Consider the following 14365-nt stretch of genomic DNA (forward strand, 5'->3'; position numbering starts at 1 on the left):
TGGCTTTTTGCTGTCCTTTCAACTCTACCAGACATGGTGGCGGAAAGGGATGTGGCAAGTTTGCATCAGCATTCCCATTATTGTTATCCCTAAGTGATTCACCATAGAAAGAAGAGTTCAAAATGAAGCAGTTAGTGGTTGATGATTTGGGAAATGATGTCTTGTGAGCTGAGATGAGAATCACTTAATTTTTGTGGAGCAGCACATACAGTTTTTGAGAATAGTTGCCTTGTCTTTGAACAGGCTTTGCTGGCACTCCAGGATACCTTTCTCCAGAGGTGTTACGAAAAGATCCTTATGGAAAACCTGTGGATATGTGGGCATGTGGTAAGAAATCATTCTGCATGACAGTGTTCAGTCAACCATCAAATATTTTATTAGGGAGAGGCCTAATATCCAGAATGCACAATAGTCTTCGTTAGATAATATGTGTTTGTTGAATTTCAATATTGATCTTTAGAAGAGATCACCAGATCTTTTGCTATTCTACCAGCTTTATTTCCTTAAAATTATTATTATTATTCGTGAAGGTGTGCTGTCACAGTATTCTTGGCCATGGCTACACAACACCCTTTCACATTGTATTGGAAAAACAGCTGAGGTGCATAATGCCTGGCTAGTTAAAAAAACAGAACAATTCCTACTGTGAGGTGGACTTCAGTTTTGGTTGTTGAGTACACTAAAACTTGATGTGACTGATATACTAGAACTGTAGTTTTAAGCTATGAAACTAAATGTTCTGTGAACTGGAATACAGAGCAATTACTTTATCACCCAGTTCTCAAAATAGTGTGGTTTAAGGTACTGGCAAGTGGCAGCTACCTGGCTTGAGAACAACTAGTGGTTTCTTTATTTTACTTCAACCTACGCTTATTTGGTTATATTTATGAAAGCACTTTTCTTCAGTCAGAGTAAATCATCTCTGTAAGACTAGCAGATGGACATTTTAGTTTCCTTTTGACCGTATATTTATACAGATAAATTGAATTGCCCAGATTTTCTTTGCATTAGACTAGTTAAAACACAATCTTACAGACACCAGTACAAGTCATGATAAAACCGGAGATGAAAAATGCATTTTCCTAGAACATCCCTGATCGCTGAAAATTATTTCCCCAGCTAGCTAGACATTTTCAGTGTTCCTGATATGTTGTGGTGTCGGGTATTAATTTTTTCCCACACTCTGCATATGAAGTTATTGTGTGAACCCTACATTTATTTTTTTCTCCAGTATGAATAGGCAGTGTTTTCTGGTAGCTTTACTAATACTCTTGAATCATTTTTTGTACATGATTGTCAGGTACAAAATTTCTGGGATTTGTTTCTTAAAATCACTTAATACTGTTGTGAATTCCCTGCAGGTGTCATTCTTTATATCCTCCTGGTGGGATATCCTCCTTTCTGGGATGAAGACCAGCACAGGCTTTACCAGCAGATCAAGGCTGGCGCTTATGATGTATGTACCAACTCTGTCTAGGCAATTATTTATAACTGTACCTCTAAATATGGCTTTGAGAGTGAAAGGGAAATTAGAATTATTTCCTAAATATTCATTCTAATGGTTATTTTATGAGCCAAGCAGTCTGGTAAATGTATAGTAAACTCAAAGTAGTAACAATAACCTTATTGGGATAGGAAGATTCTATGCTAATTCTTTGGCTCCCAGCTTTTGTTATCTGTTTGCATAAATCATGCAAGCTTATGTTACCCTCTGTGAACTCTCGATGGGCTGTGGTTTTCCTTGTGGTTTTATGAGTTCAACCAATCAGTTACTCTAAACTGACTAGGAAGTTTTGAGCTTCCTGAATGTGCACCTTGATGCACCTGTTGCATTGACCACTTTCGGAATTACAGACAGCAATACTCCCTCAATACTCTTGGGTAGATCCCATCTGGACCCATGGACTTGTGAGTGTTCAGTTGCTGTAGCAGGTCATTAACTGCTTCATTCTGGATTACTGGGGGTTGTGCTGCTCTCCATCCTCATCTTCCAGCTCAGGGGGCTGGATACCCTGGGAGTGTCTGGTCTGACTAATGAAGACCGAGGCAAAGGTGGCAATAAGTATTTCAGCCTTTTCCTCATCCTTGGCTGCAGTTTTTCCCCCCACATCCAATAAGTGATACAGATTCTCCCTGGCTCTCTTTGTTGATGTCTCTGTAAAAGCTTCTTTTGTTGTCCTTCATGACAGAAGCCAGATTGAGTTCCATCTGGGCTTTTGCCTTCCTAATTTTTTCTCTCCATGACTTCATTTGATCCCTTTACTCATCCTGAGTTGCCTGCCCCCTCTTCCAAAGGAGGTAAACTCTCCTTTTTTTTTCCCAAGTCCCAGCAAAATCTCCCTGTTCAGCCAGGCCAGTCATCTTCCCTACCATTATTGTCTTGGTGAGGCTTGGTGAGTGGCGCAGCCGGTTGGCAGGCAGTTATACAGACAAACCCAAGCAATGCTGAGGCCGTGGGTTCAAGACTCAGAGCCTCACCCTAACGGTGATGAGCTCTAGTGGCGCAACCAAGTTAGTGTGGTGCTGAGACAAAGCAGCTAACCTCTCTGCAGGCGTGCTCAGGAGTGAGCCAAGCCTGTGCTTCAAGACTCACCTTCTTTTTTTTTGTCCTCAAATCAGATGGGCTTCATCTAACTAACAAGGGGAAAAGGACTCTAGCTTATAAGTTGGAGGGGCTGATAAGGAGGGCTTTAAACTAGGTTTGAAGGGGGATGAGGTTGAAACTGGGCTCTCCAGAACGAAGCCTAAGGATGGTCTACCCAAGATAAGAGACAAACCAGCAGCCCAGCTGAAGTGCATGTACACCAATGCACACAGCATGGGCAACAAACAAGAGGAGCTGGAAGCCATCATGCAGCAGGAAAGCTATGATGCAGTTGCTATCATGGAAACGTGATGGGATGACTCCCATGACTGGAGTGCTGCCATGGGTGGCTACAGGCTCTTCAGAAGGGACGGGCAGGGTAGGAGAGGTGGAGGGGTAGCTCTGTATGTTAGAGAGTCTCTTGACACTGTAGAAGTTGAGGTCAGCAATAATAAGGTGGAGTGCCTGTGGATTAGAATCAGAGGAAAGGCCAGCAAGGCTGATATCGTGATGGGAGTCTGTTACAGACCACCCAGTCAGGATGATGAGGATGATGAATTATTCTACAGGCAGCTGGCGGATGTTTCAAAATTGTCATCGCTTGTTCTTGTGGGCAACTTTAACCTGCCAGACGTCTGCTGGGAACTCCACACCACAGAGAGGAGGCAGTCTAGGAGATTCCTAGAGTGTATAGAGGATAATTTCCTGCTCCAACTAGTAAATGAGCCCACCAGGGATGGAGCCCTGCTTGACCTTCTTTTCACAAACAGAGAGGAGCTGGTGGGAGATGTGGTGGTCAGTGGACGCCTGGGGCTTAACGATCATGAAATAATAAAGTTTTCAATATTCAGGGATACAAGGAGGGTCATCAATGAGGGTCCTCTATGTTGGACTTCTGGAGGGCAGATTTTGGCCTATTCAGAAGACTTGTTCAGAGTATACCCTGGGAAACAGCCCTTGAAAACAGAGGGGTCCAGGAGGGATGGTCATACTTCAAGGAGCAAATTTTGAAAGCACGGGAGCAGGCTGTCCCAGTGTGCCGAAAGGCGAGCTGGTGGGGAAGTCGACCGGTCTGGCTGAATTGGGAGACTCTGAAAGAAATTAGGGTTAAGAAGAGGGCCTACCAATTATGGAAAAAAGGGCTAACTACTCAGGAGGAATTTAGGAATATAGTTAGGTTGTGTAGAAAGAAAATTAGAGAGAGAAAGGCACAACTTGAACTGAATCTCACCACCTCTGTGAAGGATAACAAAAAGTCCTTCTACAGATACATCAACAGCAAAAGAAGGGGCAAGGAAAACATCCATTGTTTACTGGACACGGGTGGGAATATAGTTGTCAAAGATGAAGAAAAGGCTGAGGTATTTAACACCTTCTTTACCTCAGTTTTCAACAGAAAGACAGGTTACCCTGAGGACAGATGGCTTCTGGAGCTTATAGAAGGTGACAAGAATCTAAACAGCCCCCCTGTAATCCTGAAGGACACAGTCAGTGACCTACTGAGATGCTTGGATCCCCACAGGTCTATGGGACCGGATGGGATCCACCCAAGGGTGATGAGGGAGCTGGCAGAAGAGCTTGCCAAGCCTCTCTCTATCATCTACCAACAGTCCTGGCTCACTGGGGACATCCCAGATGACTGGAAGTTGGCGAATGTCACGCCAATCCACAAAAAGGGCCGGAAAGAGGACCCGGAAAACTACAGGCCCGTCAGCCTGATCTCAGTGCCTGGCAGGGTTATGGAACAAATCATCCTCAGTGCAATCACACAGCACCTGCAGGATGGGCAAGGGATTAGACCCAGCCAGCACAGGTTTAGAAAAGGCAGGTCATGCCTGACCAACCTGATCTCCTTTTATGATCAGGTGACCCGACTGGTGGATGAGGGGAGGGCTGTGGATGTGGTCTACCTGGACTTCAGCAAACTGTTTGACACCATCTCCCACAGCATCCTCCTGAAAAAGCTGTCAGCCCGCAGCTTCAACAGGAGCACCCTGTGCTGGGTTAAGAACTGGCTGGAGGGCCGGGCCCAGAGAGTGGTGCTAAACGGGGCTGCATCCAGTTGGCAGCCAGTCACTAGTGGTGTCCCCCAGGGATCAGTGTTGGACCCAGTTCTGTTTAGTATCTTCATTGATGATTTAGATGGGCGGATTGAGTCCATCATCAGCAAATTCGCAGACGACACTAAGCTGGGGGGGAGTGTGGATCAGTTGGAAGGCAGGAGGGCTCTGCAGAGGGACCTGGACAGACTGGAGAGTTGGGCTGATTCTGACAGGATGAGGTTCAACATGGCAAAGTGCCAGGTCCTGCACTTTGGCCACAACAACCCCATGCAGCGCTACAGGCTGGGGACAGAGTGGTTGGAGAGCAGCCAGACAGAAAGGGACATAGGAGTTTGGATTGACAGGAAGCTGAACATGAGCCAGCAGTGTGCCCAGGTAGCCAAGAAGGCCAATGGCATCCTGGTCTGTATCAGGAACAGCGTGGCCAGCAGGTCCAAGGAAGTGATTCTGCCCCTGTACTCAGCGCTGGTGAGGCCACACCTCAAGTACTGTGTCCAGTTCTGGGCCCCTCAGTTTAGGAAGGATATTGAGGTCCTGGAGCAGGTCCAAAGGAGGGCAACTAGGCTGGTGAAAGGACTCGAGCACAGACCCTATGAGGAGAGGCTGAGGGAGCTGGGGCTGTTCAGCCTGAAGAAGAGGCGGCTCAGGGGAGACCTCATCACTCTCTACAACTCCCTGAAAGGAGGTTGTAGCCGGGTGGGGGTTGGTCTCTTTTCCCAGACAACTTTCAACAAGACAAGAGGGCATGGTCTTAAGTTGTGCCAGGGGAAGTTTAGGTTAGATATTAGAAAGAATGTCTTTACGGAGAGGGTGATCAGGCTTTGGAATGGGCTGCCCACTGAAGTAGTGGATTTTCCGTCCCTGGAAATATTTAAAAAGAGACTGGATGTGGCACTTAGTGCCATAGTCTAGCAACCACAACGGTGGTTCAGGGGTTGGACTCGATGATCTCTGAGGTCCCTTCCAACCCAGCCAGTTCTATGATTCTATGATTCTTACAGCACATGGGGACGGCCCTGCACTTGTAAAGTTTCTTTCTTGAACAATGTCCAGCCTTCCTGGACACCTTTGTCCTGCCTCCCAAGGCACTCTCTTAACCAGTGTCCTGACCAGGCTGAAGTTTGCCCTTTGGAATTCCATGGTGCAGGTTTTGCTACCACGCCTCATTACTTTAGCAAGAATTGAGAACTTGACCATTTTGTGGTCTCTAAGCCCAAGAGAGCCCCCAACAACTCCGTGCCCCACCAATCCTTCCCTATTTGTGAACAGGAGATCTAGGGAGGCATCTCCTCTCTAGGCTTGCTTACCAGCTGTGTCAGGAAGTTATCTTCCATACCAGTGAGGAACCTCCTAGCCTGTAATTCCAGCAGACTTCTGGTAGGTTGAAGTCCCCCACCAGAACAAGGGCCAGCAATTGTGAGTGAGCCCTCTGCCAGCCATTTGTAGAATGCCTCTGCATCTGATTGGGTGGTTTGTAAAAGACACCCAACAGGGTATCCTCCTCATTTGCCTTCCACCTCAATTTTACCTATAAATTAACTCTGTCCCAACCCAAACAAACACAGTAATTTGTGGGTTTTTTCATTACATTTGTGCTTGAGCAGATGCTTGAGTGCATGTACATATATAGCTGAGCAGGGAGGTATTGATCCATAACCAGTTAGATTTATATACCATAACTTTACAGCTAGCATTAAGATTTACAGTGAAAGAAAGCAAACAAGGGGTTTGCATAATAATGCAAAAATAATAATTTTTGTCTTTATTAAAATAGAAACTAGAACTGGCTTAAGTGCTGTATGACCATATGCCTCTCAGATGACTGAAACTTATTATTCTGTCTGCTGTTGTTATTTTATGCTATGAACTTCAGTTGGCATAATGTTATTGTAAAGATAGGCATTTGAGCATTTGGCATTTGAGCCAAATAAATGCAGGACAAAGAAGAAAACACTCTTTATAAAATTAGCTAATTCAAACTTTTTATAATTGTAGCAAACTGCATTTTTCCCCTTAAACTTAGTTTTGCTACCAATTAATTTTACAAAAATATAAAAATTATTAGGTGAACTTGTATAAAGATTGTATAAAGTAATAAACACATACGTATTTTCTCTTAAGTTTCCCTCACCAGAATGGGATACAGTGACTCCTGAAGCAAAAGACCTTATCAACAAAATGCTTACCATCAACCCAGCAAAACGTATCACAGCATCAGAAGCACTAAAGCACCCATGGATCTGTGTAAGTAATTTCCACAAATTTAACAGGATAACTTGGCAGATAAATCAGCTTATGGTTTGCTTCCAAACACAGCAAAAGTATTTAGGGAATTATTTTTGTCCTTACTCATGCAGACACGGTCATTAGTGTCATATATTGAAGTCTCAGTTAAGATAAGATTTTTGCAGAAGTTAATTCCTTTGTCTTGACTTTGTGATCCAGAAGATCCAAACTTAGAGCATTATTTTAAATTCTCAAAGTAAAAAAAAAAAAAAAAAGCTACAAGAAGGTAACTTTGAGTAGTCTGGGCTGGTACTTTGAAAGTCACAGTGAGACATAAAGCTGGTTCCCAGCTTTTCACTCACTCCATTATGCTGCATTATCTTGCCTTTAAAATTGTGGTGTAAATTAAGTTGACTGACAGGGAAAATGCAGGCACCACCGAATTTTCTCTGAAATATTTCCTGCTGCAGTACCTCACCTATTATCACTAATGGTAAATAAAAGTTTCCTTTTTTGTTGTAAAATATGTTTTCCAAAATGATAATTCAGAATCATTATTCTTTGATTATTGTACTGGTTTTTTCTTGGTCTCTGTTTCTGTCAAGAGGACTTTACACATGGGAAAGGCTGAGTAAAATGAGACCTTAGTTTTGTTGATTTGGAGGTTTTCCAGATGTGTAGAAACCTTCACGAAGGGTTAGTCAGACTGAGTAGAAATTAAAGGCCAAAGTTTTGGACCATGTGGGTTGTAATATGTATGTTGTAGAATAAATAAAACACTAGACGTCTGGCTGTGTGCCTAAAAATGATTCTTCTCTTCTTCTCGTAGCAACGTTCTACTGTTGCCTCTATGATGCACAGACAGGAGACTGTAGATTGTCTGAAGAAATTCAATGCAAGAAGAAAACTAAAGGTAAGAATGAAAACTCCTGCAAGGATGGATAGCTAATGACAGAAAGATAAAAGAATGTTTGCTGCTGATCCATGTGTAAAACAAAAGATCCCTAAGAAAATTTTTACATGAATACTATGCCTAAGTGAACTATTTGACAGATGCTCAGCTTTTGGCATGAGGATCTTAAACTTTTCATGGAATTGAGTAGAACATAACATAATATGGTTGGATTCAGAATAATAACAATAATCTTCATTTATACACATAAAAAGTATTTAATGGAAGGAAGATTCTTAAGGTTATTCTTTAAGATTAATCTTTGTTTTCTGAACAGAAGGATATTTTTGCAAAGTGAACTTTTCTACTTAGTGCAGTAAAAATAAACTCTTCCTACCTAAAAAGAATGTAAGCACAGTCAATTCTGTTTCATATCCAGCTGTATGTTTTGCTGCTGATCACTGTGCTTGTGAGTACTTGCGGTTTGTGTATTATGTGCTCACAACTGGTAAATATTTGAGAGGGATCAGGTTTGCAGATGGGTGTAATTGAGATTAAATTACAATTTTTGCACTCATCTGTAATAGGTAATACACAGACACCATTCAGGGGAAATTTAACAATTGCTGTCATTTACTCATGTGTTGCTCTTTTTGTTGTGTCATGTTTACATTCAGAATTTTACAAAAGTGTGATGCTAACTTGAGAAAATGTATGTGTACACAGGGGGCCATTTTGACAACTATGCTGGCTACCAGAAATTTTTCAGGTATGTTCATTGAGCCCCAGCTTAATACAGTCTTTCTATTTTGATATTTGTCCTGACTGAGATCTGATTAGGATTCAGTGGTACAGAAAGATCTCTGTTATTCAGGAGCATCTGAATATAAGAGAAGAATGTTTTCAGAAGCAAACAAGAATTTACAGTATTTGGGACAAATAGAATCTCTTTTAGATGATAGTACAGTTTTTCAGTAGAATGTGAGTGCCTTCTCTTTCTTAGTGATATCTGTCAAAAGACAGTGTTTTCTTGTCTGATTTGGTGGAGGAAAATTTTAAATACTGCATAATATAATAATATAAAGCATAACATTAAAAAATTGATTTTATATAATCTTGCTTTGCTAAGGAATCAGAAACATAGTAGCATGAGTCCTGCTTTTCATTCTTCTAACACCTAGCTAGAATCAACAAGGAATATTATTTATTTGTGAAATAATTTTATAGTGATATCCCTGGAGGTTTTAGTCTTTATACCAACCAAGTATTAATACCAAAAACTAAAAAAACCCATATTTCTGTTAATAGAGTTAGAATTGGTCTGGTAGTAGTATTGCCAAAACATGCTATGCTATTCTAGTTTATCATTTGTCCATTTGAAATTTTAAGTGAATGCTGAAAAAGAATGCCAAATCTAAAAATCAGTAATTTTACATATCCTCCTACTCTGTGCTGTAACTGCTGGAGTGTAAAGTCATTTAATTTAAGGACAAAAACATGGTAGTGCTCTGGGCATATTTTGAGCAGTAATAAGCACTGAATCATCCAAAATAAATTACACAATCATGAATGCAAGAACAACTTGTTCAATTTGCGTAGTACTTAAAATACAATTTCCTAGTTAAGTTCCTGTATTTAATATACACCTATACCACAGAATATTGCATTTATGTAAATGACGTTGTGTTAGTGCTTAATGAATTGCCAGTACCTGCCAATTCAATTTAAAGGTGGGAATGCTGCAGCTGCATATCTTGTAAAAATGAATACTTATTAAATATCGAATGAGTACATCATTTCTCATCACTTTTCATAGCTGTCGCTGTCTACATATATGTAAGGGTCAATTTCAACTTTCATGAACAAAAAAAAGCAGAAATAATTTTTAAAAATTAGTATTCCAGCCTGGGAAGGAAACAGGGGTGTTGGCTTTGTTTTGGATTTTTTTCACCTAAAGTCCCATAATGATACATGTTTTTCACTGATGACATTTTATTTTTTTAAGTTTTTCATTCATTGTTCATTCATTTTATTTCATTGTGAAGCATTCTGTTTTGAAGGTCATTTGTCCATAACAATGTGGTTATAAGTCTTTTCCTTTTTCTTTCTTCCTTTTATGTGGAATTTATATTTCTTGTGAGGTAAGACCCTCAGCACGTGAAAGGAACATTTTTTTCTCTTCTCAGAATTGCTCTGGCTTCTAAATCACTTCAATTCCCACGTTGTCAAAACACTGTTTCTTTTCAGTCCGCTTTCTGTCCTACTAGCACTGCCTTGGGTTTTATTTATAGCTATTGCTTGTAGTTGCAAGAAATCTTTCATTGTGGGCTTAATTTAGAAAATGCTAATTGCTTTGCTCCTGCAAAATCTTTAAATACTTGATTTGTATGCAGTATCTGCCCTTCCAGAAACATGTATGAAAATATTATTAAAAACACATTCCAAGCTAAAACCAACAAAGGCAGTTGAGTATGGAATATGTCTTTAGCATAAAATTTTGCAAAATAACCCTTAATAGGCACATTTCACAGGACATACTGGCAATGCCATAGACATGGTACTGGTAGTTATTGCTTTTGGTGCCCTCATTTTATTTGCTTTCATTTAACTGTTTACATGTAACATGTAATATTTGTCCATCATTAAAAGAACTCAGAGGTTTTATGCTTAAATCTAGCAAAAGGACCTAGTTTTTTATGAACAGCAGCCTCCAAGAATTCATTTATGTTTTCTTGTATTTTTTTAAAGGGCTAATCATCTAAAACAGGCTTTGAAAGCAATGAACGTCTGTTTTTTCTGGCCTTAGATTTTAGAAATAGCTCCCCCTCTTTGCATTCCCTAAATGAATTTCTGAAGTTAATGGAGTCCCTCCAGTATTTGTGGTTGTGTAAAACCTTAAGGCCATGTTGCATCAGGTCGTGTTAGCACACACTGCAATTGGATCCTATTTGAGGTATCCTACCTCAAATATAGATGTAAAGCAATTTGTTTTCAATATTAAGTTATGTGTTTCTGTTGATAAAAATATGTGATGGTCCTGCTGCATAATACAGGCAATTTTTTTTTTTTTCATTTTAGTTGTAAATCATGGTGCTTGTGAGAGTTTTAATGATAGTACCAGCTGATGTCCATAACCATAAATCTGGCTTTGGAGGGCTGGTAAATTAATGAAATAAACAAACATCAACCTGGCTTCATTTCCCATTTTTTTTAATGTAAACAACACGATAACATTAGTTATTTCTGTACACTTACATCTTCTGCATGCTGAACCAGAGCTAAATCAGAACTTAGTGCAAATGCAGCCAGAGAACAAGCAACAAATACAAAATTTAACTTCACGTTTAAATACCATACGGAATAACTCAAACATCTTCAGGCAGTTTGGGCAACCTTAAGCTTTCAAAGTCCAATGGTGGTGGGTTTATTTGTATCCTGTTTTAAAGAGAAAGATGCTGGTAATGGTGGGAGCTCCATGGCAGGATGGTCTCTGATCCCAGGTTTTTAGCTGCAGCAGTTCCCTTTCAAAAAGTATCCCTACTTCCAAGCAAAACAGCATATATAGGACAGTATTTTTTTAAAACCTACACCATGATACACGTTCTCAGAGGAAGACTGGGTCATAGCGATAAAACCCCAAAACACCAGGCTTGGTTTGTTATTTATTCTTCTTCAAGTCTTTGGCAGTGACTCACAAAGCATTTACACGATAGTGAATAGTTTAGTTCAACGTGCCAGGTCACCCAGAATGTGTTTCTGCTGTAAATGCTGTCGGGCTCAGAGCTGTGGTGTGCTCGGTTGCACATTTACCGTCTAAATGTATTCATCTGTAATGATTTGGCCTTGTTCTTGGTGCCAGGTTTAAGTGGTGAAATTTCAAGCCATAGGTAACAGTACAGGAAAGCTGTCCCCACCACGTTGAAGAAATTTAATCAGTATGGGACATGATTCAGAAAATAACAGGTGTTCTTCATGAGAAGTTGAAGCAAAGCCTGCCACATTATTATTGACCCCTAGGAAGCACACCTCCAAAGCAACACCTTGCTAGAAGATTGTTCTCCCTTTCTTATTGACAGCATTCCTGACCTTTCACACAAGATGACTGGTGCTGTCACAGTGAGAAATCCCCAAAGAACCATTGCTCAAAAGTGTTTTTTTAAAACCCAGTTTACTTTTTATTAGGTGGAATGGGTAGAATTGTGCCCCACTGTTCTCTGTAGGTACCTCATGGATTGGTTACTTTTCTGTCATGTCATATGAATAAAATCATTAGGATGCCAGTGGGCTCTAGAAACATCTGGTTGGTGCTGCTGCTTTTCCACCTGCCCTGCTTCCATTTCCTCTGTGCCACCCATGAAGGTCTCTCCTCTGACTACAGTTAATCTACAACTTTAAGCAATGGCTGAAGGAATACATGATATTCTTAAGTATCTGTCATTCTTAAATGACTTATTTCCTATACTCAGAGCAGCAAAAGGAGGAAATAAAAGCTGAAAACATCTGCAGGTGGGAGGCAATGGGGGTTTGCTAGCACAGTTAGTTGGACCTCAGTAATAACCACCTGACACTGAAATTATTTATCTCATTTTACAGCAGCCAAGAGTTTACTGAAAAAGCCGGATGGCGTTAAGGTAAGTTAAACATGTGCTTTAAAATGTATTTTATTAGTCACCACCTATCTGTAACTTTGGCTAGTATAAGAATTTATTCTTGTTCTTTCTTTGCTTTATAGGATTTGTTTTCAAGTGCTGCTTACTGTATATTTGAATTGGTAAAAGTTAGTAGGTGAAGCTTAAAAACCAAAACAAATTTTAAAAATTTGAAAAACCAGCATTTTAATTAGTGAAAGATATAAAACTTCTGGAGAAAGTTTTTTTTCTTGCTATTTTAATGAAGCATGATTGTGCAATTAATGTTATTAATCAGCGTATAAACATAAATAATGGTTTGGTGGTGGGCATGTTAGCTTTTTTAGGTGTCAATGTCTATCTGCAGTTCTGTTGCCTCTGTGTTTCCCCTTGACTTTTCACTAGACTTTGGAAGACCCAAATTTTATTGGTAGGCTTGGCTCCACATGAGGTGTATTCTGCCAGATGTACTTGCTATATTTGGCAGAACTGGAGGGGTTTACTATCACAACAAATCAGCTCTTCTTGACTATTAGACCTTGCTAAGAAGGGAACATTTTGGCAGCTTTTATACATGATTTAGAGCTCCTGTTCTAATCTCACCACATCCTGCAGGAGGAGAGATGTTTCACAAATGAACATTCTGGATAAATACTTTGGAAAAAAGGCCAGAAAATAACCAAAACACTCAGCAATGAAAAATATTTTTTTTCTTTTCTCAGAGGTCTCCTGAAGACTAAAATAAGTGCCTCAAGCTTTTATTATATGAATCAAAACATATTCTTCTGTGCTCTGTGTTATTTACTCAGAAGTGTGTCTTTGACCTGAATTTTAACTTTCTATTAAATCTTAACTTCTTACTTTAATAAAACATTTTATACTTAAATATGAAATTCATAGTATAGTTGTTCCTGTTCTCCCATATATGCATATTTGTCCTATCAAAAAAATCAAGAGACTGACTTAAAATGAAGTGAGAGCACTATGATTTCAACGCTTCTCACTGCCAAGTAGTAGATATCCTAGTAATATGGAAAAATAAAACAAACCCTTAACAATTTTCCTTGTGGAATATATGAATTTTATGTACTCTTATCTGACCAGCATTTTCTTTTTAAATATCATTCCTCCTACAGGTCTACGATGGTATTTGTTATCTCTCAGTTTTGATTATAGTATTCGAAGCAATTGTTGCCAAAATTTTGCCTAAATTACACTTGTTGGGGTTTGATACTTTGGTTTCCAGCACATTTTATGTCTCTGCTGTTTGTCTGCAGGGTCATGTGGAGCAAAAGGAGTAAATTTGCATCTGGGAAAGTTGATTTTTTGTCATTGCTGTTACTGAGATACTATATAATCCATAGCATTTTTCCACCCCTTCCTGAAGCCTAAGATGTCCTTTTCTTAAAAAAAAAAAAAAAAAATTAAAAAACCCCAAACAAACAAAATTTAAAAACAAACAGACAAAAAAGCAAAGCAGAAATATACTGTACTCCATGCATTGATACTTCAAATCCAACCAGTCACATTTTCTTCTTTTCCTTTCTCTCTGACTGGTCAATTCAGAAAAGGAAGTCCAGTTCGAGTGTTCAGATGATGGTGAGGATCTTTATCGACAGACTTTTTTTTTTCTTTTTCCTCCTGTGAAATGTTCACACTTAGAAATCAAACAGTTGCATTTAGTTCTGTTAACTTACTGTGAGAAGCTGCAAGACTTGAAAGTACAACGTCGTGAATTTTAAGCCTGCAATTGCTATATACCATCCACAGTGAACTGTTCCACAGTTCTCTCAAGCGAGTTTATTTTTTTTAACCTGGGGACATACAAAAACAAGAAAGTAGATGTAACATTGGCCAATGCAGCTGTTCTTGGTGAATAAAAATAGAAAGAAAAATAGAAAGAAAATAATCTTGCAACAGCCTTCTATTAATTTTTAATACCTCCTTATTTAAAAGCTAGTAATACTAATAT

The 14365-nt window shown here is 39.6% G+C and overlaps 1 protein-coding gene across 2 annotated transcripts in view; it reads left to right on the plus strand.

Moving 5' to 3' along the window:
• CAMK2D (calcium/calmodulin dependent protein kinase II delta) overlaps positions 1–14365 on the plus strand; it is a 139365-nt gene that overhangs the window by 98069 nt on the left and 26931 nt on the right. For both annotated transcript variants that reach the window (XM_030450930.1, XM_030450929.1), the window contains exons 9-15: positions 244–327; positions 1362–1456; positions 6769–6891; positions 7703–7786; positions 8492–8534; positions 12359–12396; positions 13960–13992. In XM_030450930.1, coding sequence (XP_030306790.1) covers positions 244–327; positions 1362–1456; positions 6769–6891; positions 7703–7786; positions 8492–8534; positions 12359–12396; positions 13960–13992 — 500 coding nt within the window. The remainder of the gene's footprint in view (positions 1–243; positions 328–1361; positions 1457–6768; positions 6892–7702; positions 7787–8491; positions 8535–12358; positions 12397–13959; positions 13993–14365) is intronic.

Source organism: Calypte anna, chromosome 4B (genome assembly GCF_003957555.1).
Source record: "Calypte anna isolate BGI_N300 chromosome 4B, bCalAnn1_v1.p, whole genome shotgun sequence".
Taxonomy (NCBI): domain Eukaryota; kingdom Metazoa; phylum Chordata; class Aves; order Apodiformes; family Trochilidae; genus Calypte; species Calypte anna.